Genomic DNA, 25,180 nt, shown 5'->3' on the forward strand with positions numbered 1-25,180 from the left:
GTATTCCTCTCTCACTGGCAGCCCTGCACTAATCTCATTTATCCATGAGTCACCGTGGCTAATATCATGGCTGCCCGCTATACACACCCCCATACTGTTACTTCATTTATCACTGACATATCACATTTGTCATAAGAAACATATTACATACATGAACATGGGCACATACAGGTGAGAATTTCATCTGTTACCACTATCACTATAACAACCGGCACAAGCCTAACAACTGCTGTTACTACTAGCATTTACACTTATTATGACAACAACTGCTACTGCAGCAACAAATATTTCAGTGTGCATTGCTATCCAACTTTTCCCAATTTGACAAGACTATTAAATTCTATTGACAAGGCTATTAAAATCCATTGATGCAGCGATCCACTTTCTACTGCTTAACTGAGTATGAGTTGCAGGGGTAGACATCCTTCTCCTCAGCCACTAGATTAATATTGACCAATTGGAAATCTGCAGTACCTCCTTCGTAAACTTACTGGATAAGATACATTCTATACCTTCTTAAATTCTCAATTTCTTGAGAGGATTAATTTCCCACTTATTCCCTTATTGAGGCTTTTGTGGTTGCGAGAGGTAGCAATATTGGGTTAGTTGTAACGTAGGTGATGATTGATTTTCTTAATGTTAATTTGTAGTCGTGCCATTTTAGTTTTTCATAAGTTGTTTTGGTGTTTTGTAGTATGTCCACTGCCACTGTTATAATGTCTTTGTATTACAGAACTGTATATAATCTTACTTTTCATAAATCATCTGATGACTTGTATGCCTTTGTAAAACCCAATAAACAAAGCACGTAGAGAGAAGGGCCCTCAGGCCAGCCATTTGTCCTGACCATAGAAGGCCAGTGAAATCAAATACCAGACCTTAATGACTTCCCTATGAACTGGATGGAAGCTGACAAGATAATCATGGCAACAGCTCCTTTTTATTTGTCAAAGGTCCAAGCATACCCTGTGTTATGACATCACTTACGCATAACTTATTTGTTTTACGTTTATATATCACATTTCCCCAGGTGTAATGATAAGTGCTGTTTGTTCACAGCAAACAGGGTGTTGTTGCTTAAAATAGGATCATATGGCAGAAATATTTATCATTATTTTATTGGTTGATATCACAGAATAAATTATAAAATGGCACAAAGAAGCACTTTGGCTTCTGAGTGATCAACCTCTGTAGTATTTATATTATTTTCAGTTAGTAATTTGACTGCATTAGAAAAGTGTGACCCTCTTTACACACTGTACAGCAGAGGAAGCTGTACAGTGTTTGGAAAGCAGGTGATGAATGGGGTTTAACTACTCTGGGACGTTGGTTTGGGTGACTGACTGTGAATAGGGGAAACACCATTTTTCAAAACTACTGGAAATATATTGTGGGCCAATTTCACAGAACTGACCCTAACTAACCTTACATGAGGGGCATCAAATGGCTTATAATGGAAAAAAAACATCCCAGGGATGCAGTTAACTTATCATTGAAGCCTTACAGTCATTTAGTAGCTTCAGCTGATTAACAGAGATCTACATGCAGATTTGTAGAGAAACATGTCTCTACAACAGTCTAGTTGGTTGATTCTATGCAGGAACTAAACAGATATTTGTCTATTCAGACAGTATGTCACTACAGACTAATTTCAACCATTGGAAAACAGGCTGACATTAAGCTCACTAATAGTTCCAATTCTCTGTGATGTGATGAGATGACAGTATGCACTGTTTAAGCCACTCTTTGAAATATGATTTCTGATTGAACCTCAACTCAATATATCTGTTTTTAAAGCCCAATTACCACGGCCTCATCGCAGTACTCAGCTGTCACATAGAAACCATGACTTTTTCCTGCCTCTTTTAAAAGCTTATAACAGAAATGTAACACTTGTTTACTGGAAATGTCGCGGTTAATGCAATCGACAGCTAAAGTACCGTATGATGGATTGCATATTTACATTCATAAAAGGCACACTTTACAGATTTGCAATCCATGTAAATGTACTTTGCACATTAGGGTGCATCATAAAGATTTTTTTCACAACACATTCTACGGCCAGTGTAAAGTCCTAATGTGTAGTATAAATGAAAAACTATTCCCACTGCAAAGCCTTCTGTGTGAGTTCTAAACCATTTATCTATCTCTCTCTCTCTCTCTCTCTCTCTCTCTCTCTATATATATATATATATATATATATATATATATATATATATATATATTCTAGTAGGTTATATTCTAGCAGGTTATTTTATTTCCTGGCAATAAAAGGGTTTTAATCCAAGGATAGTATGGATGTAATTATTCCTCCACAGCAATAAAGGGAGAGACAACTTTGAGAGAAGCAATTCCCACACTGAAATCACATGACCACAAACCACACAAAATATCTGCAGTTTATCTACTCAGAAATAATAAGGCAGTGCTTTAACTGGCAACACATAGTATTTCTTCTCCGTGGCCACGAGTGTATTGCAGCTTGCCTGTGGTTTAAATCTCATAAGGATGTTGAAGAACACTTAACTTCAGATCGATAATGTTTCTGCCTCTGAACCTGCCTTTGTGTCCCAGTGGAGCCCCGGTCAGCTCCCTGAAGTTCAGTGTGTCTCATCAGTATTCAACACAACACCACATATACATTACAAGTGTTGGGTCAGCTGCCTATGGGCAACAGAGACTCTGCTGCTTTATTCTTTATTTATGGCTGTTTAGCCAAGCCAGACAATGAGCACGGAGCTAAGTTAGAGTGTGCTTCGATCTCATCGTTACAAACTGCATCAGAGTGCAGAGTCAGGTAAATTACCAGGAACAATAGGATTATCTGCACTCATTGTAATGCACAATAGAAGACTCAAGATCAGAAGCTCTTTATTAAGTTGCACCATTTAACGTCTGTTGTAACATCTGATAAATCCATTGTAGGAAGCTGATGCTGTAAAAAGTCATCCAGCTTGTTTTTGTGTTAGGACATTTTTGCCAAGGGGTTCAGGAATTCTTCATGAATGGCTTCTGCTAATATGTTTCATTCCTTCTGATTTATTTGCCAAGTGTTGTACTTAGATAAATCACCCTGCCTCTCTGTTGTTGTTTCAAAACTACTAACATGGACATGGATCATCACCCACACGGATGAAAATACAGACAGACAAACACACTGGTGCACGCATAGAAGGAAACAGGCAGTAACAACTTGATTAATTGAGAAGGCTTTTTTGGGCATTGCTGTAGTTTACACTACAGTGCACGGCAGATGGAGGGAGTGGGAGGTACAGGCGCTGAAAATGTTGTGGCTCTAGAGGTTTCACAGGTGTACCAAAGACATTTATAATAGAGCAAGAAGGATTGAGGCTCTTTGTGTGCATGTATGAGACTGCACATGAATGCATGCATTTCTATTTTTGCTGCTGGGCTAGTCAGCAGGCCTGTCTTGGTGAGTCAGGGTGTATGTTGTGACAGTGACATACAGAAACACTGACAGAGGAGATGGAGGGTCAGCTCAGTGCAAGGTCTGGGAAGTGCACAGCTTAACACAAGTGGGTCCGATAGGAAAAGGAGGAACCAGAGTGTCTGATGAGCTCTGATTTCAGAGGCTGTGATGAACACACTCCCGCAGGCACCATTGCTAACTAGCTTACAGCTAACATACACACTCCTGTCCCATTCTACTCCAACCAAAATACTCCTGTCCCAGTCCCATGACAGAAAGGGAATAAAGAATAGCTGCATATTTAAATATAAAAACTGATCTGTTGTCATTATGATTCCCCTACCGCCTGCTACTGTTGACTTTCATATCATTCACAAATTTTCACACCTGGACCAGGTGTGTTTATTCAATGTACCAATTGTACCGTACATTAGCTGTAAGCTAGCTAGCAGTGGATGCACCAACCCATCTCTGTGGGAGTATGCCTATGTGTTTGTGTTCAGATCAGCCTCTGAACTCAGAACTTCACCAGACAAGACAATATTCCATTATTTAGGTAGAGTAAACTTCTGTCCGTCACCAGAATTTGATTTCCCCACATAGGTACTGATGATGAGCTGATGAGCAGTATTACAATCGGCAAAACTTGTTCTTTTCTAGTACACTTCTTAGGTATTTCCGTCATAGGCTCTGCCATACTTGTAAGTGCTGTAGCCTACTCTGTCACAGAACCATGTAGAGACAGAGTTGCATCATCCCATGTGGCTGTATTGGCATGACTGCATGCAATAGTCTACAACTTTGCCAAAGCACATTAACACAAACTATACAATCATAATACACATCAATAAACAATTCTCTGCGTGTTCTCTCCAATGGACTCAACATTGCCAGTTGGTGTAAAACATATAGGATGGTTGTTCTACAGAGTGCAGAGGATACTGTAAGAATTATTCTTCTCTGAGTTATAGAAAAGCTCCTTTTGATCAGTTGTTCTTTATACACACTGGTGACAACCAGACTGGTTGTGAGTGCAAGGAGTGAAAATTTAACAAATTTAACAGTTTTCAATGAGTTAATTTTGATAAGCAATCCTTTACAACATGGCTCTCTGGTCATGAATGACAATAAGTGCAGTTTGACTTTGACAATAGCACTGGTTTAACCCAATCCAAAGAGAGGCAATAACTCAAATAATTTAAATGCAACTATTCTCAGATCCTCTCTTTTTAATTGCCATGATGTGGCATACTGTATTTGGGACTCTGTTTTCTCCCTCTCTCTATTTGGTTTTGTCTTTCTCTTCTCTTTTCCCCCTTCCGTTCTCATGTATCTGCCTTTGACTTTCTCTGACTATGCAGTTTTGTGTCACTTATGTGAATGCAGTGTCTCTTCTAAAGGGCACTATAGGATATTTTATTGTTTAATTTGCCACTAAAGGATGAAAAGCTATTTCTTTCCAGTAATAAGGCTACAACGGTTAGCTTAGCACAAAAACTGGAAATGGGAAAATAACCTGGCTCTCATCCTAGCAATAGTCTAGGAAATGTACAGATTAAACAAACTAAATTATAATGTGTTAATTATTTAGCTTTAGTCGCTTAGCTGTCAAAAGGTAACAAAATCCATGTACGTGGTGTTGGTACATGGATTTTGTTACCTTTCGACACAGCCAAACTAGCTGTTTCCCTGTTTCCAAGCTTTGTGCTAAACTAAGCCAGCCAGCTACCGGCTGCAGTTTCATATACTGCATAGACATAAGAGATATCAATTTTCTCATCTAAACTCTCGGTAAGAAATCAAATAAGATTTTTTCTCCAAAATGCTGAACTATTTCTTAAAACCATTTCAGCTGCTTTGGATTAAGAAGCAGTAGAAACTGTAAGGAAACGGCTAACACAAGACAACACCCTGGACAACAGAACTAGCCTCAGCCCTGACCAGATCTGTAAATTACTTGACCTCTGTCTAAACACCACCTATTTCCAGTACAACGGAGGATTCTACAGACAGAAGCATGGCTGTGCCATGGGCTCACCAGTATCCCCGATTGTGGCAAACATCTACATGGAAGAAGTGGAGAACAAAGCCCTCAACTCCTTCAGGGGAACAGCACCGAGCCATTGGTACAGATATGTGGACGACACCTGGGTCAAAATTAAAAGCCAGGAAGTGCAAGCCTTCACAGAACACATCAACTCTGTGGACAGTAATATCAAGTTCACACGAGAAGATGTTCAGAACAACAGTTTAGCCTTCCTGGACTGCGCTGTACACATTGAAGAGGACAGGAGCCTGCAAATTGGTGTTTACACAAAACCCACACACACAGACCAATACCTACTCTTCGATTCCCACCACCCACTGGAGCACATGCTAGGGGTCATGAGAACACTGCACCACAGAGCGGAAAACATACCAACAAGTGCCCAAGCCAGAGAGAAGGAACAGAACCACCTGAAGGGGGCACTTACAGCCTGTGGATACCCTAAATGGACCTTTGTGACAACAGCCACAAGATCCAAGAAGAACAAAACTACAGGGGATGAAGAAAAGAAGGTCAAACGCAACAACATTGTGATTCCATACGTGTCTGGAGTATCAGAGAAACTCAGGAGGATTTTCAACAAACACAACTTCCCTGTGTTTTTTAAACCCAAGAACACACTAAGACAGATGCTGATACACCCCAAAGACCGCACACCCAAACACAAGAAAAGAAATCTAGTGTATGCTGTCCAATGCAGTGAGGAATGCACAGACCTGTATATTGGGGAGACTAAACAACCACTACACAAACGCATGGCTCAACACAGAAGGGCCAACTCCTCAGGTCAAGACTCTGCAGTCTACTTACATCTGAAGGACAGAGGACACTCGTTTGAGGACCACCAGGTGCACATTTTAGACAGAGAAGATGGATGGTTTGAAGGAAGCCATCTACACCCGGGTTGAGAAGCCGTCATTGAACAGGGGAGGGGGTCTACTCCACCACTTATCCCCCACTTACAATGCTGTCCTTTCATCACTTCCCAGGAAACTCAACAAACGTAACCTATTGGCCTCAGGTGAAGATGCCAACGATGATCGTTCAGTCTTGGCCACAACAACCAGGAACACTAATGAACTAGCAGTATCGACGGTCCTGGCAAACGACCCCACTGAGGTTACATAGCTGAGTTTCCCTACCAGTCAGTCAGAACTGAAGAAGTCCCTTGGATGAGGGTTGAAACGTCTTCTAGTATCTTCAACCAAGTCCAGTTGCCCTTGACTTTAACCTTCGTTGGATAGCCAACTTGAAGGTGTCATCTTGATATACCATCTTTACCTTTGCTTCCAATCATACAATGTGATGAAATTTGCTGGAATTTCATTAGCAAGGTAGCTATTAATTTAATATGTTGCACCCTTAAAGGTGGGGTATGCAATTCTGGAAAAACCCAACATGACAAATACCACGATAAAGAGCGAACAACGACACAGCACATGATGTAACTAATGTTAGCTAAGTTGTGGGTTAGCATATTGTGCGTTAGCATACTGAAGCTAACATCCAGAGAGGACGGTACCAGTCCCGTCCTCTCTGCACAACTTTCCTGCTACTATAGCTAACATCACAATAATAGGAAGTTTTGCGTCTCTGTAAACAACTATGTCTCTACATATTATACATCCATATCCATAAACATGGTATTTATTTTCATATTTATGCTGATGACACACAAATGTACTTGCCCATCAGATCCACAGACCCTGGAATGCTGAGTTCACTTACCAACTGCCTTTGTGAAGTAAAAAAATGGATGTCAAATAATTTCCTCCAAAACAGAAATCCTGGTCATCGGGTCCCAGCAGATGGCAAAACAAATACTGCCATCTGCTGGTTCCCTAGTAAATCACATTAAGCCTGTGGCAAAGAACCTTGGTGTCTGGTTTGATAGTAATTTAAATTTCAAGCAGCACACCACAAAGCTTGTTCAATCATGTTTTTATCAACTTAGAAATATAGCAAAAATTCGATCTATGTTAACTTTTAAGGACACCGAGACCATTTTACACGCCTTCATCTCATCACGCCTGGATTATTGCAACAGCGTTTTCACTTGTTTAACACAAAAATCTACTGATTGACTCCAGACTGTCCAGAACTCAGCTGCCAGGCTTTTAACCAGAACAAAGGAGAAATATGACCACATTACTCCTATTTTAGCTTCATTACACTGGCTCCCAGTATGTTTTAGAATTGACTTTAAAATTCTATTGATCACTTTTAAAGCTCTTCATGGCCTCTCGCCTTGTTATATTTCTGACCTTTTAGTCCCATACACACCAGCACGTACCTTGAGATCCTCGGGCAGAGGTCTGTTGTCTGTTCCAGAGTCTCGACTGAAAACTAAAGGGGACAGAGCGTTTGCTGTCAGGGCCCCCGGGGCTCTGGAACAGCCTGTCCGAGGAAATCAGGTCGGCTGAGTCAGTGAACTCTTTTAAGTCCCTTCTTAAAACATACTTTTATAGGAGAGCTTTTCCCGATCTTATTTGACTTTATTTTATCCCTTTTATTTTAATCTATTTTACTTATTTTATATTTATCTTAAATGTGTATTTTAGTCTTTTCAATGTTTTCTTGCTTCTATCTTGTATTGTTTTTGTATAATTATCTTTGGGGTATTATTGTCTTTACACTTCTTAAAGCACTTTGTAACTTGTTTTTGAAAATTGCTATACAAATAAAGATTATTATTATTATTATTATTATTATTATTATTATTATTATTATTATTATTATTATTATTATTATTATATTAAAAACAGCTTGTCTTTGCTAGTGATTTAATGTTACCTGACTGGTATACTGTTGTGTTGCACGGTGCAGACCAATTGTTTCCCATTTACAGAGTCAGAGCTGTGTAGTGTGTGCTTAAGAATAAAAAACGCAGAGATCTTATCAACGACATTTACTTCAACAGGCTAACAGAAGAACACAATACAGTGTTAAGTAGCGTCATTGTATTGTACATTTAGTAGTAGCCACCTTGCTTCTACGACAGAGACACCTAGTGGTAAAAAGTAGCAGATATATAAAAATATAGAATACAACAGGCTATACAAACAGCAGATTTTTTTTTTCAGCGCACACAGAGAACGGACAGCTAGGGACCGTGAGGAGATATTCACGGAACTTGACAAAAAGACGTGTATTGGTTTCGAATATCTTACCCCACCTTTAAAGGACGTCATCCATCTGTGCGTACTCCACTATGAGTGGGCTATAACTATTTTGATAGATGCCAGTGACTTAGTTCAGAGTTGAATTTTGCTGGCTATGCAAACAAACCAAAGCTCCAATTACTGGCTGATGTTCTGTTATGCATTCAGTGGCACCCCTGTTGTCATGTCCTTTATTGCAGTTAAATCTAAATTAAGACTTCATTAAAATAGGTTTTCATTTTGGGGCAGATGCAGCTTTATAGCTTTATAGCTTTTTTAGCCAGTAGGCTACATTTGAAATTGGTTAGCTGAAAAACTTAACTCATTTTCTTATTATTTTAATAACCTAACAAAAAATGTAAACATTGTATTTAAAGTTCCTTTAATGATATACTGTATAAAGTATTCAAATTTTTAAATGGTCAGATTTTTATACTGCATTGCATGATAGGGGCTTTCTCTCCTCTCCAGCCTGCCATTCGCCCACACCTTGTCTCACTGTGTTTCCAGGTCGTTTTCTGCAGCAGAAATGTCTCAAAGCTTTCACAGATGGTTGCTGCCTTGATATGAATATTTGATAGCCCTCATATATCTCCCTTGAGGGTAATGAAATATTAAAACACTTTCTGGTGGCCGTTTTGACTTCTCAGAGGCTCCAAAAAAATGATGAGAAGGAGAAATAATTTGACACTATCACTTTGTTTTTAAAATGTCTTCTTCATTTTGTTTGACGTTGGTTTCTGCTCGACCTGGGCAGAGTGAAGACTTTGGAGTGTTCACATATATGAACCATTTTCTGCTGGGGGTTCATTAACTGTAAATATGCATTGGGATGGAAAGGGTGGGGGCTGTGGAGTCCTGTGAAATTAAGTTGTTGTTTTCTATTTTTCTCTCTCCTTGTCTCTCTCTAGTGTCCCTCAATAGCAAGTACATTATATTAATTTTCTCAAATTATTTCTCTTTCAGCGGGATGCCAAGGGACAGTACCTATTCGACCTCATCTGCCACCATCTCAACTTGCTGGAGAAAGACTACTTTGGCATAAGATATGTTGACCCAGACAAGCAGAGGGTAGGTATTCCTTTTTAATAATATACCCAACTACATTTCTTTTTTTTTGTAATTCTTTTTTTATTGGTATTCAACATTGGTCTCATGTTTCTGTACAATGTAATCCAAAAACTGTACACATATAACCCCTATTCACATCGTTGTCACAAATTACAAAATTCAGCTTCTCAGAAGGACGTATGTGTAATATCAACAAGGGGAAAGGACACAAACAGAAAAAGAACAAAACAAAACCAAAAAGAACAACTATGTACAGATAGGGAGAGATCTTTTTAAAACACCTAATTTACTAGGTTGTGAAAATAAAGTCCGGTCTATGGGGTGTTACATAGTTAACCCATTTTTCCCATTGTGAGGCAAAGTTTTCCAAGTTGTGATTAACAAACGCTGTTATCCTCTCCATTTTGTAAATGTTCATTGTTATTTCCATCCATGCATTCAAAGTTGGGCTTTCCTGAGATAACCATTTCCTGGTGAGAGACTTTTTACTTGCCACCAGTAATACATTCATTAAATTTTTATCCTTTTTTGACCATTCTTGAGGTATATATCCAAAGAATATAATTTTACTCTCTAGGGGTATTTTGCATTTAAAAATAACTTGTAGGGCATTGTGTATTTCTCTCCAGTAGTTATTAATGATAGGGCAGTTCCAAAAAATATGATAATGGTTTGCTTTTGGGATTCCACAGTTTCTCCAGCAAGCAGGGGGTTTGCGATCATAGTGGGATTTTTGAGAGGGTGTAATAAAGTACCTTATCAAGCTTTTCCAGCCGAATTCCCTCCATTTCAGGGAACTGGTACACCTCCATTGATATCTCCATATTGTTGCCCATTCTTCCCCAGATATAGTTATCCTCCCTTCTTTCTCCCATTTAGTTTTAATATGTGAGGTTGAATATGTTTTAAGATGTGACAGACCCTTATACATGTGTGAAATTACTTTGTTATTAGTATTACCCAACTACATTTCAGTTGGATTTAATTCAGTTGCATCCGGTGGTGTCTCTCTGTTACATCATGATTTGGTCTCTTCTCCTTTTCATGTCATCTTTCTTTCTTTCTTTCTTTCTTTCTTTTATTGGGTCTTTTATTTCCTCTCTTCTCATTTGTTTCTCATTTGTTGCATTGCCCTTCTACAACACTTGTAACCAGTATTTATTTATGCCGCAGGAGACTGTACTGTATAAGGCATAGTCTGTTTAGTCTTATTTAATGTACAGTAACTTTGTTTTTATTTACTGTAAGAACGGTACTTACTTGTACACTTATCTATCTCTGCTCTTGTCTTTGCTGTTTCAAACCGCAATTTCCCCACTGTGGGACAAATAAAGGTTTTCTTATCTTATCTTATCTTATCTTATTTTGTCATTCTTCAGACGAAATAGCTAAAATGATTTTAACAGTGAAACTATGTTCAAAATAGAAATTTATACCATTAAAAATTTATGTTGTCATTTAATAGGGGAGTTACATAGTGTAACATCAACGATACATATGAGCTTTTAAAGTTTTTCCACTTCCAGTAGCCTAGATTTACTTTTTTGTTTATTTGTGAACACAACTTAGTCATGTGTCCCTTTGAATTAGAAACTAGTTCACACAAACCATATTATTTTCTTCTTTGAATGAGCTAATAGTTTATGAGTTCACAGAGCAAATATCTTATCCCATAAAATACATTTTATCTTGTCAAATGTAATACAGCATTGTGTTTAACAGGCTAGACTCGATTTTGAGGAAGATAACACTATACAAATGTAAATGTAAATCTTAAAAGGTCCAAGGAAACCTTTTAAAGCTGATGCAAGGATAAGAAGTCATCTGTGGCCACTATAGAGTCCATGGTTCTCCAGCAGATTATCAGTTAACTCTCACAGGTAGTGACGGATACTTTAAAAAATCTTTTTAAGTTTAAATGCCAGGTCGTAGTGGTCTAATGAGTTTTTCCCTCTACATAAATATTCAGAACAGGTAGGTAGGGCTGCAGGTCAATTATGCAAGCTGGCGAAAGGCAAACCCCTTTGATTGATATGAATATCAATCACAGAAATGTATACAGTCTGTGGTGAATGTGCAGGACTGACTGAGCATTTAGTTTTAAGTTAATCTTGCACTTTTGGATTGTGAATGGGATCACAAAGTTGTTCACTTTGCAGATTCTCTCTGCATTTTAGTAGTTGATATCAGCAAGCTGAGAGATATTTTAAGAAAATTTAAATGCAGGTGTTTGTAAAAAGTTAGTAATTAAAAACTAACATACTGCAGCATAATTGTGTTTCACAGTTACAGTCACTGTATTGTGAGAGCAGTGCCCCAGTATTGTCAGCATGTCTTCATCTTAATGATTAGAGCCAGTTTCTCCTCGTGATTGTGTAGCACTGACAGAAAACAGTGCTCTCCTGATTATCTTCCAAACAGCTTTCTTTCATCTCTTCTCTGCAAGCTGACTGGGTTGGAGGGGGTCTAAATAAACAGAAGGCAAGGAGTTAGGAATAATTCTACTGTGCCTTCCAGCTATAGATTACAAGTCATCATGTTCAGTTGTTGAGCAATCAGACCCCAGAATGACAGTTTAGCAATTGAAGATTCAGTGTCCAAAGTGCAGGTCTTTACTTCTCTTTCTCTCCCTTTCAGCATTGGTTGGAGTTTACAAAGTCAATTGCCAAACAAATGAAATGTAAGTATTTAATTTAACATGCCTTATAAGTTGGTCAAATCCAATGTTCAAATTTGACCAGAGGAATAGTGTACTAAATATATCATGAAAAAATCACAAAGAAAAAGAAAAACACACAAATACATGATGATTTTAAATGGGTGCCTTTTTTTCCCCAGCCCAGCCTCCATTCACCATGTGTCTACGTGTCAAGTTTTACCCGCCCGACCCTGCCGCCCTAAAAGAGGAAATCACCAGGTAAGGTTTCAACATAGCTGGGGGGGTTGCAGGTGGGGAGGGTGGGGTTGAGGGAGGGATGGATGGATGTTAAATTTTACTCTGACAATCTTTGCCTCTCATGACTCTCTTTGTCTACCAATGATCACATTGTAAAAGGGACTTGTTTATGCCTTGTCAGTGATTTGTTTTGCTTTTCCAACTGAGCCAAAGCAATCATATAACAAATGCAAATTATAGAAATGAGCATTGTTTTAAAGTGAAGAATACTCCACTGATTCAACATGGCTCTCTCCTATCACACGGTCTGACTCACGATGGACAGTAGCGACACCCGGATTTTTTTAAATTTTCAAATCAACCGATGCTGACTCAAGTGACATCACTTGAGGCAATTCATCAGACTTCACACACCTCTGGGGCCACAAAAGGATTATATTAAATTTTTTTGTTTTTTTACATATGTAGTTGGACTTCCTCAGATCTGCAAACATATGCCTTCATTAAAGGACTTTTATTGAAGGGGTAATTAATTAATGTGTCATCAGTGTGTTTTTGCAATACAATATGTCATCATGTGATGCAACCATTTAGTTTGGCCAAAAGCTAAATAGGGTATGTTGATGATGTCAGTGTACACAGAGATAATTCAGACATCAGATTTTCTGCCAAAGGCTATAGAGAAGGGAACAGCAGTGATTTGCGAGCACTGCTTACATGCAGATGGCAATTGGTGGCAGAGTCACGTTTCACAAAAATAACTGTTGCTTTCAAATTTCAGATATATTTCCTAAAGGGCTCTCATGCATGGGTCACTAGTATGGCTTTTGCTTTGATTAGTAAAATGTATCAATATTAAAATTATAGGAAATGATCTCATGTTGCAAATCATGGCTTGCATGATGCAAATTTAGTGAAACATGCACCAGTATTTTCTAAGGGGCTGAGTAAGCACACAGTTTTCTGAATCAAACATTTAATCACTAACCTTTACACAGACAACCAGAACATCCCTAGAAATACTTCTGATATTGTTTTTCCTCTGGTTTTGCAGCTCTGGTTATTCATTGCAGCTTCTTGTTGTTTTATTTGACCACTCACTGGTGGTATAAAAAATAATGTGGAAAAAGTGATGCCCTGGCGTGGAGGGGAGTTGGGAGTAATCACTTGTCAGTTGTTTTATATACAAAAGACATTTCAGCATGATTACACGATTACACTGAACTGGGATTAGAAATTACAAAACTCAAAGGATAGAGTGGGAAGAAGAAAAAATGAATCACAACCCGGCAATGTGGAAAGGAAATTGCACTGTCAACCGCTAGCATTTTCATTTGGAGCCAACCAAAACACACGAGACCACACAACCCAAACAGGCACATTTGTGTTCCTTTTTGTATTTCAGGTCAGCCATAAAGTCTTTTCTTTGTTTTTAGTGGATTCAATGCTGAGAAAGTGGAGAGTTGTGACTGCCATGTAAAGTGTGATTCTGGTTTTTAGAATATCTGCCATTATAAAAACAGAAAGTAAACATAGATTAACTATTAATAAATTTCTTACACTTAAGTAGGGATGATAACATCATACATCACTCTTTCTTGGGAAGTCATAACCACAAAGTAAAAATGCTGACATAGAGCAAAGCTAAATGGCAGAGATAAAATAAATTAGGTTTCTGGAGATATTGATATCTTTATTGAACCAAAGGGAGTGTCTCTATCTTGTGCCTTTCTATTAACTTTCTTGCCCCATAAAATAAGTATTATAAATATTTTCATATTTTACTGTTATTATTTTATGCCTCCGCAGCCGACTTCTTGATAATTGAAAATTGGAGATGTGCACTTCAGCTTAGTAGAGGTTTATGGAAAAATATTTGCTTTTGTGTGAACTAAGAATCCTTTCAGTACATACTGCATGTCTGTGGTAATCCTCATGGGAAAGTTAAGAATGAACATATGTCTGCAGCCTGTCTTCTTCATTATCAAGTTAAGATCACCATCTAAAAGGTAATCTGAAGTATTGTACAGTATTTTAAATTAGAATTTCGTATTGAATTAGAATGGAAATGAAAAAAGAACAACCACAAGTATAATTTCATAACAATACCCAGAGTTCAACAGTGAGTCTGTGTGCAGGAGGACTATTCCCTTTCTGTATAAGCTGCAGTGTCATGAAGCTCCTCGCCACTACTATACTGTGTGTGGCATCCTTGACAGCTGAACAAACTGCTGTGAGGAGAGAGCCAGAGAGCTACTGAGTGCACAGATCCCTGTAAATCACATCCCTCGACTGGTTGCCACGCAGTGAAATCTCTTATTCGCAATCCAGCCCTTCTTAATAGAGCAGAGCGCCCGCATGGGAGAGCTCCTCTATCCTACACCATCTGTTCTGACTGGAAGCTTTCACCGTCACACAAATGCAATGAGCAAAAGCTTGTAATGTAACATTTTGCATAGATTTTTATGTTGCTTTCAGCTTTTAATTTTCTTTATATATAATTTCACAAAAAGGTAGGCAGGATCCAGAAGAAATGCCCATGTGCAGCTTCATGACTTGCTACCAGCTGCAGGGTGAGACTGTCTAGCTGAACATAAACACACTGAAGGAAATAAATGAAGCTTAACACTTCGACACTTACATACAAATGAACACAGTGTGTAGTTACATATAACTTGCAGACATCAGGTAATATCATCAGGTGATAACTTGGGCGTTCTATAGTGTAAAAAGCTCAGTACAGCAATGCTTAGTACTGCTATACTATTTATTGCTTTGCTGCTTGGAGGGAAGCCGAATAACGGGCGGGAAAATTGACATATGAGTAATCTGTGGATGTTGTGGACAAGACCAGAAAATTGAGTTGCTCCCACAGGACTTCAGTGCTTATCAGCAGTCATATTTTAAATCATTGTCAATTCTCAAAATGATTATGCTTTAGCTCGGCTTCTGCCTTGAGGTTGGCTGCATGTCCCGTGTCTAAAGTTCCAATAGAAACATCATACATTTTTTCCTTTTTTTTTTGTTGTAATTATAGATTAATTATAAATGGGTTGTGAAAGGGCCTAGAGTATTGGAGTAATCTACACATTTCACTGTGTAGAGGTACTGTAGCTTATCTGTAATAACCACTAGTAAACACAGGGCAGTTGCTTCAAAAGCTATCATTATATGACTTTTTTTATTGTTTCTAAGAACAGCCCTTTTGCACAGTAACCCCTTTACATACATGCTCATTATTTTGTCATCTAATTTTTAATCATGCTAGCAGCAATATCGTTTAGTCAGTCGGTCGATCAGCCAGTCATACCATCACGGATCATTCATAAAGCTTTGGTGGCTCCCTGACTTTCAAGAGTAAGGTGTCCCCCGAGCCACAACTGCAGCCTCAAGAGACACTACCTCTAAATTGTAAACATCCCCTGTTTGTGCTGCCAAGAAAAGGTATGTCGATATTGATCCTATCTAAATAATGACCCAAATCAGTTTCTCTGTGTCCCACTCCACAGATATCTCGTCTTCCTGCAGGTTAAGAGGGACCTCTACCATGGTCGCCTCCTGTGCAAGACATCAGATGCTGCTCTTTTGGCTGCCTACATATTACAAGGTATGACAAAATAGGGAGTCTTTCAACCCCACTACTGTGACTTTATTTTAAATTCTCTCAAACAAACACAGATGTCATCACACTGGACATATGTGCCACCCTGACCAGAAAGCCAAGCAGTGCTATGGCCTCCTCTGACTGGTGCATTTGAGCTAAATGAAATGTTATATCTCACAGGTTGATTTGATCAAATATTACGTGATTTAATTTAAGTGTTGACTACCCTCAGCTTCCACAGTCCTCATGTTGGAGTCCTCACCCCAAACGACAACTGTACATAATTTACCATATTTCCTCTGACAGAGGTGTGTCTTCTACATATGACTGTGAATGATATTCATAATGTCTGTAACTGTCTGTAGACTCTTTATGATTTCCATATGACCCTGGTTTGTTAATAAACACTTACCAGCTGTGTTCTGTGTGTGCGTGCACATTCTGCCATATATGTACTTTACTGCGTGGGTGTGTGCAAATGTGCAAGCAGAACGTGTTCAGAGGTTGAAGGCTCATACTGCTCTTGTTTTGTTTGATGCGGACCTTGAGAATCTGAAATTGTTGTTGTTATCTTGAATGAATTCAACCCTAAGCAACATAAAAAGGTCATTTAGACACAATGATTTCTCCAAGAGATTCAATGGAAGAGCCAGTATGTTTCCCTTTGAGATAATCTGACAGTTTTGTAAAAAGTTGATAGGTGGAGAAGTTCCTGGGTTTCTGTTTGACAGGCTCCTTTGGGTGAGGCTCATTAACATGCAGAGAGTTGAAATGCTTTAAGGTACCGTTTCCCCGTCACACACTGTGCCAACCAGCAATCCTGCCAGACCTTCTCTCAGCATATCCCTGAATCTAAATGTTCTTGGCGTCATTAAGTGGCCCTGAACACCACAGGCATCAGTATATTGGAAGACATTGGCCAATATTGGCATGCTTGTTATATGTATCTATGCAGAGTTATATCAATCTATTCATCTATTTATTTACACCCTAAGAAAATTTGGTGAAAACTCCAGTACTTGCTAACGATTTGCATATATTTGTTCACAGGTAGTACAGAGAGTGGTGAAGAGGGGCAATACCAGTTAAGTTAAATCTTAGCTTGTAGCCACATAAGTGGCTGCCTGAGCCTTCCCTTTCTGTAAATCATTTCTTCACCAGGTGTCTCTGCCAATAGTAAGCAATATTTCACACTGACAGCATGTCAAAAAATGTGAATCCCAGGAAGACCATGGTAGTGGCTAATGGGGATGCAAATAAATAAATAAATCCACAATGTCTATTCCCTGGATAAACTGGAATGTTTTGGGCTGTCTAAGATGTAGGGTTGCCTGCCTGAGCAGCACAATGCTCCCAAGAGAGCAGGCAAGTAGCCAAACTCTCCATGTAGTTCCTCCACTGTTTGCAATCTGATGTCAGTGGTTATTTAACTAGGCTGCTGAAGCTGGGTACAGTGATGCAGAGAACCGGAATCAGATATTGTTGATGGTACACACATTCCACCTGAAAAACTAATGTATAAAGACAAAGGATTTATTGATTTATTGTTTGTGTATTTGTTTAAGTTCTGAGAGTTATGTGAGAGTCCATCAGTCCTGGACTTTTCAGTATGCACAGCAATTTATGTTTTTGTGTGAGCCTTTTTGTGCACAGTTGCATTCAAAACCTTGACTTCTCTTGCCTGGGGAGCCAATTTGTACTGTGTGCTTTTGTCTTTTTGTGTCTTTATGCTAAGCCACTGTTTTTGAACACCATTCACTACAGTTTTGGGTTTTATCAGGACCACCAGGCAAAATGCCCTTGGTACAGTAATTGAATACAAATATAAAAAATTTGATTATAAGAAATTACTGGGATGTTTTTTTATTTCAAAAAATGTTTCGCAATTGCAGCTACTTTGTACTCAACCTATGAATCATCTGCCCACTATCACCATTTGCTCGAGCCTGGAGATATTTAATGAACACTTGTTTTGTATGCATCAAATATTATTTAAATGTTCACATGTTGGTGCATTTGGAACTACTTCCAGCCAATGACAGCTATGATGTTTTACATGGCAATTGCATTTCAAATGACGTAAGTAGATTAAAAAGTTAACATCAAACATCAAAGTTGACCTTTCCTTTGCTGTGTCTTTTCTCCAATTTTCCAGCTGAAATTGGTGACTACGACCCTGGCAAACACCCAGAGGGCTACAGCTCCAAGTTCCAGTTCTTCCCCAAGCACTCAGAGAAATTGGAGCGGCGGATTGCTGAGATCCACAAGACTGAGCTGATGTAAGGTGACACCTGTCCGTGTTCCCTTGTGCTCTTTCACTTATAGCATGGCCATAGCAGCCACATTCCAGGTATCACAGAAGCACATCCAACTGTTGGGTCCTACATACTGAGCTCTTACACTTCATCTGCCTGGGGCGGCATTAGCTCAGTCCTTGGGGACTTAGCTTGGGAGCCAGTTCAAGTCCAGCACGAACAATTGCCGAAGGTGCCCCTGAGTAAGGCCCTGAATTCCTAACTGGGGTGCTGCACAATGGCTGCCCACTGCTCCTATCTAGGATGGGTTAAATTCAGAGAACAAATTCTGCATGCATTGTACATTGTGTAAAATTGTATGATAAAGATGATTATCATTATCAAATTCATAAGTCAATCATGGGAAACTAAAATGAACAACTGCTGTGATGGTTTTAAGTCTTCATATTCCAATGTGTAAACTCTCATTATGGGTGCAACCCCGATGCAGTGGGTTTGAGTTGTAGTATATTCCTAACTTTCCATCCATCACCAATAAACTGGAGACCGCTCTTCACAACCAGTACAATATTATATTATTACAGTATTTTTTAACAGTCCAACCAAAAAAAGGACATCTCACATTCAGAGCACATCTGCAAGTAATCTGATAAGATATGCTGAGCTATAGGTTTGAAATTTCATAGCTACTTAACGCGCTGAGTATTCACTTCTGTATATCTGGTTTGTATGTATGTGTGTGTGTATGATTTCTTTTTGAATACTGTTTTGTTTAACCGGCTTTGCCTTCAAATGGGCTCTAAAGACTTGCACACCCAACCACCCCTGTAAAACAGTGCACTGATATTTTTATGCACAGGTTCTGTGCAGACTCTGATTGCTACTGTACACATTGAACATTGGCCTAGCCATTAAACGCACCAGTCTGCAGCATTCTCCGGACTTCAGCATTGAGCCGGCATGGTGCTCCCTGCTATGCGCTAGTTTTGGAGGGCCCTGCCTCAGGCAAACAGTGGCCAGAAGCCAGTGCTGGTGAATTTGAGTTTGTTCCCCTTAGTGGTGCTGACACTTCAAATAGACTGGGCACAGTTCACACAACGTGATACCTTTCCCATTTTTTCTTTTTGTTTCTGGATATTTTTTGCAAGTTTGTTCTCTCTTTGAGCACTTTGGACCTTTGAGAGAAATTGGGCTGCTGGGAAGCTGTATGGTTCGTCCTTTGGCAGTAAAAGGTTAGTTGTAGAGGTGGCCGTGTTGGATGTTATTCCTGCTCCCACATACACGTGATGACTAGTGTGCTGGACAGGCCTGAGGTGGGGATGTCACAGTCCCCACAGAATCTGGTAGATTGATGATGGTATGAGACACTTTTTTTTAATTGTCCGAACCATTACATGCAAATTCCAGTGTGCAGAGGTGAGCTCTACCAGTGCTTATAGATCTTAGGCCATATTGTGTAACCTTTGTTTGATTCATTAGCAGATAATTAACTTTAATTAACCCTGTTTGTTAGAACCTTTGTATTTTTCTCTGGTCTACATTTTAGTCTGTCTTTTAAACACACACACACACGCATACACACATATGCAGGCACATATTATATACAATCCAGATGGACACAGACACTGGTTAGATATTTGATGCTACACTGCCCTCTATCGCTGACTTCCACCTTCCTGTATGACAGCAGTTTTGAATTATCCCATGCATCTCCCCATAGTACCTGTCCAGGGTGTACCCCGCCTTTCGCCCAGTGTAAGCTGGGATTGGCTCCAGCTCCCTGCGACCCTGTACGCAGGATAAGTGGTTGACGATGGATGGATGGATGGATGGATCTCCCCATAGTTGTGTTTCAGTACAGAAAGAAGTTCAGAAAGAAGCTCCTACTTGCATAAATTTGCTCCTGTGTTTGACAGAGAGGAATTTGCCAGGATACAAAGACTCTGGATGTGGCAAAGAGATAATGGAAGGAAAGGAAAGAAGGAAGAGCTACAGTATATCCTCCAGTTGAGCCAGCCTGTTTGACTATGACTAATTCTACTCATAATAAGTAATGATTCATAAAACAGCAGACCGATATTTAATCCTTTATTTCTTTTGATTAGTATCCGTTGGTTACTGCTTTGGTCTTTGACCTGGCACAAATAGGATCAGCCAGGTCTCTGAAAAATGAGTCAGCTTTAGCGTCTTTCTCTCGACACAATGACCATATCTGATTATCAGAAGAAGATAACCTGCTCAGTTTTTGTCTGGCAGATGAGCACTCTCTGGTGGAGCGCTGTATGAAGAAAGTAATTCTTACAAAACAAGTGTTTAGCCACAATAATAATGCAGCGTTGTTGTGAGTGTTTTTTAGGTTCCCTAAATGAGTACTGATGAAGAGTAAGTGGGTTGTGCCAGGCTTATTTGGGAAGATCTTTTCTTTTTTCTGTAGCACATAAAAACTCAAAGTCCACTTATTACAGTTTTTCACAATTGCTAAGACACATTTCTTGAAACCTTCACCCAAAATTCTCAAAGCTTTAAACACAGTCTTTAAACTACATTCACAATGTTTTAGTGAGTGAGAATGTGTTTAGAGTTTTGCAAAAAGAGTGGATTACATTTGCAAAAAGTGTCTTAACTACCTGAACCTGTTTAAGGTTTTGCCAAAAGAGGGACTAATTTGACAAATGGGTTTAGGCCACTGAGCTTTTGGTTCAGAGACTGGGGTTTAGTGTTTTAGCAATTGTGAAAAACTCAGATGATGTCCTCTCAGTTGACAGATGGTTGTGACAGAAGCCAGTTAACTGACTTCTTGTTTTTTTCTCCCAGAGGTCAGAGTCCTGAAACATCAGAGCTCAACTTCCTCCAGAAGGCTCAGATGCTGGAGACGTACGGAGTGGACCCTCATCCATGCAAGGTGGTCTTCACAAAGCAAATGTATTCTTTAATTATGAGCTTGTGCTTTTAAGTTAGGTTTATACTTAATGTGCAGTTTCACACAATTAGTCATTTTGTATGTTTTTTGAGTAAATGTGAAGTGAACTGTAAAGTACATCATAAAATGCATTTGTTATACTTCTCTCTTGGAGTTTCCTTTATTGATGTTGGAAATTTAAAGCAATCTAGAATAACAAAACATATGGGTTTTTGTGACTTTTAGGATGTGTCTGGCAACCCAGCTTTTCTGGCTTTTACTCCTTTTGGATTCACTGTGCTGCAAGGAAACAGGAGGGTCCATTTCCTCAAATGGTGAGTATAAACTTGTCATGATGGTAGATAATAACCATATTTAGATCTCAGCATGTGTGTATGTGCATGCCCACATTAGTGAGCAAAACCAAGAGCTCCATATAGACCAGTGTACGAAGTAACGTACTTAGAAAAAACATTCAGGAATATACATTCTCGCTTAATTAACAGCTTGTGCAAAGTCAACAAGCTGCTTAACGTTCAAGTCCATATTTTCAAGTTTTTATGTCAACATAACTCTTCTTCTAAATAACATAAAGTGCTTCAGAACATGTTGTTTAAGATGCCAGCAAAGGAAAAAGAAAAATGACTCCAAAGAGCTTACATGGCAAAATCCTAGTTATCTGAATCCAAATTATTTGTTCCAAACATCTCATATTTGCTTAATTGTCTTCTCGATTTAGATTCCTAATCCTACAGGGATTTAATGTAAAAATACACTACACCCCATCAGTTAAAGTAGCAGTTCCAAATATTGCTATGTGCAACTTTGTGGGGAAAGAATTAAAGATTTAGTGTTTGCATACAATTTAAAATTGTGCAAAAATGATCAACACATAGGTGAATGTGAGTGCAATTAATTTTTCTTGAGAGAATATCATTTAAAAAGTTGGATTCAGAGCCAAGACCAAAAATATGAAGCTTTTGCACTTTTGGCTTCCAATGAAACTCACACCAATCCTCCAGGAAACAGTACTGTGCTTTGGTGGAATTTGGCATCATGCGCATTGCCACGACCGCCAGGTCCTATGATGCCCTCTGACTTTTGCCATACACATCTGTTACAAAAGAAATAGCTTTAAAAGTATTTACAAAATGTTCAGATCACCACATACACTCACAACTCTTTTTTAAATTATGATCATTTGAACTATTAGGTCCAATATAATGTATATTTACTGTAAAAGCCACCAACAGCTTTCATTTAAAATGGCTATGTGAAGTTGCTTTAAGTTGTGTTGTTTTTAGAAATCTGTTTTTTAAATCTCATGCAGCTTATTCCCATTCGTTTCTGGGACTAGAATCAATGTGTCTAGACCTTTCAACACAGAAATGAAACACTCTTAGTCTTATTAATTTGCTTTCAGCCACAATTATTTACCACCTTTATCCATTTCTGTCGTAACCTTCTGTCTCTGTAATTCTCCCTCCCTCCCTCCCTCCATCTCTCTTTCTCTTTATTTTGCATTCTCACTTTGTCTTCAGGTTATAAATTTGTCATAATAATTGTCTGCCCTTTGTTCTGTCTGTATCTGTATCTCAAACTCAGGGAGGAGGTGACCAAACTCAAGTTTGAAGCAAAGACATTCCATATATATGCAAATCAGAAGGAGGTATGTGTGTATGCATTATTAAAATGTTGTCTAGCATGTGGAGCTCCACTGGGGAGCCAGTGTAATTTATCTTTAATGGTGAAGTAAACGGGGAATGAAGAGACAAAAATGTGTGTTATCCATGGGTTTTAGTAGACAAAAGAGCCACCGAGAGTATACTGCATGTTCTACAGGTCCAAAGAGCTCTTGAGGGGGGTTGCTTCGGCTGATCAGTAACAATGTCCTGAAGCCAAGAGCACGTGATCTCATCACATGATGAAAATGTCTTGAAAATCAGCTGAAGGTGTCTGGTTGAAGAATGACTGGTATGTATGAGTTACTGTACTGGACTTGTTACAGGATAAGAAGATCATACTGACATACTTTGCACCTACACCGGAGGCCTGTAAGCATTTGTGGAAGTGTGGAGTCGAGAATCAGGCCTTCTACAAGTGAGTTACAAGACCTGAAACACAAAACTGCAGAAAGGAACAACATTTCATTTATGTTTGTGATTATGTTTATGATGTTTCACTTTCCATTAACTCACAGGCTGGAGAAGTCGAGTCAAGTTCGCACTGTGTCAAGTAGTAATCTATTCTTCAAGGGCAGTCGCTTTAGATACAGGTATTGAATGCCCACGAAGTATTTGTAATACATAACTTATAAATATTAAGTACATATTTGCATATTAAAGAACAGACCGGCAAAATATGTCTTACTGAAGGACACATTAACAATTTTTTTTTTAAATGTTTTCTCAGTGGAAAGGTTGCAAAAGAAGTAATGGAACAAAGTGCCAAAATCAAGAGAGACCCCCCTGAGATACACAGGTCTGAATTTTTATTTAGTATTACGTGCAGCTCTAAAATGATCTGAAATGTGGGTTGACAATGATTCATGCATTTAATGTATTGCTACATGTCATGTATTGTGTCATGCATATGTCATGTAGGAATATGGGTGTGTGTCTTTGCCCAGGGCTGGTATGGTGCCGAGCAGGAGCTGTCCATCCATCACCCATGGCCCTCGTTTGACAAGTGTGCCCAGGACCCGACGGCGAGCTGTGCACATCTCCATCATGGAGGGTAAGACCCACTCAAAAGAATAGCGAAATGATGTAAACACAAACTGTGGCTGATGGGAGGTTGAGGGTCTGAGTTCTCAGGCTGGGCTGCATTGGCGAGTGAGCAAGAGGCCATTTCCCTCTGTGTAAAGCAGATATTGTGTCAGGAAGCCTGCGCGTCTCTTAGTCCAGTGGTTCCAACCCTTTTTTTTTTTTGGTCTGACGTACCCCAATACATAATGTGCAACTTTATCCAACACCACCCATCATATTACAAATGTGTTCATTTGAATTAATTTTTTCACATTTTGCTAACTATTTCATCCATTTCTTACTTTTAGACGTTTCACCATTTATCCAGTACTATCAGCAAACTATTTCACTCCATCACTTTCATCTAACTATTGTCTATTCATTACATTTAGCCATATACTTCAAACATTTATAAATGATTTACTTTTAGCTAACTGTTTTGACTGCTCTGCTCACTAGCTAACTAGTTTTCATGCACTCTCAAGCACTATAGTGTTCAGGGGCAGCTTGACTCAGTATGCGGATTTCCTTATAAAAATCTGGACCCGTATTTATCAAGCTTCTCAGAATTTCTCATAAGAACATTGCTAAGAACTGACTTAAGAGTAAAAAATTCTTGGCTCAAAGTTGTGCTTAAAAGTTAGTTATCAACCATCATAGTCCTAATTTGAGTGAAGTGTAGGACTAAATCTTAAGTGTCAGTCTTAGTGCTGATTACGACACTTTGCTGTGCCGCAAACAGGATTTTGGATGACGATGTCGCAAAAGGACCAATCTCTGAATAGATTTCCTTCTTTAAGAATATTCTTAGATAAATTCACATTGAATGGTGAAATTCCTAAGAGGAGTTTATATTCAACACACATTTAACAATAAAGAATTTAAGATAATGCATTATGATATAGGCTTACACATCAATAAATTAAAAAGTTTATCTTTAGATGAGCGCCATCAAGTGCGCCTCCTGTACTGCTGGCTATTTGCATGAACTGTGTTTGCTTCTGTCGGATTACGGGGGGGTGTTGTTGGGAAGTGTTATAATTGTTTCCATGACTATTCAGCTTAGTGAT

The 25,180-nt window shown here is 38.9% G+C and overlaps 1 protein-coding gene across 1 annotated transcript in view; it reads left to right on the plus strand.

Annotated features, from left to right (window-relative positions):
• The window catches only part of LOC119890320 (FERM domain-containing protein 5-like), a 90,699-nt gene that overhangs the window by 56,701 nt on the left and 8,818 nt on the right, over positions 1-25,180 (plus strand). Inside the window, exons 2-13 of the mRNA XM_038701526.1 lie at positions 9,605-9,709; positions 12,347-12,389; positions 12,548-12,626; positions 16,115-16,212; positions 18,365-18,488; positions 21,279-21,366; positions 21,610-21,698; positions 22,969-23,032; positions 23,372-23,463; positions 23,564-23,638; positions 23,776-23,844; positions 23,993-24,099. Coding sequence (XP_038557454.1) covers positions 9,605-9,709; positions 12,347-12,389; positions 12,548-12,626; positions 16,115-16,212; positions 18,365-18,488; positions 21,279-21,366; positions 21,610-21,698; positions 22,969-23,032; positions 23,372-23,463; positions 23,564-23,638; positions 23,776-23,844; positions 23,993-24,099 — 1,033 coding nt within the window. The remainder of the gene's footprint in view (positions 1-9,604; positions 9,710-12,346; positions 12,390-12,547; positions 12,627-16,114; positions 16,213-18,364; positions 18,489-21,278; positions 21,367-21,609; positions 21,699-22,968; positions 23,033-23,371; positions 23,464-23,563; positions 23,639-23,775; positions 23,845-23,992; positions 24,100-25,180) is intronic.

Source organism: Micropterus salmoides, unplaced genomic scaffold (assembly GCF_014851395.1).
Source record: "Micropterus salmoides isolate LMB-PRFRI ecotype aquatic unplaced genomic scaffold, ASM1485139v1 Ms_hic_scaffold_6, whole genome shotgun sequence".
Taxonomy (NCBI): Eukaryota; Metazoa; Chordata; class Actinopteri; order Centrarchiformes; family Centrarchidae; genus Micropterus; species Micropterus salmoides.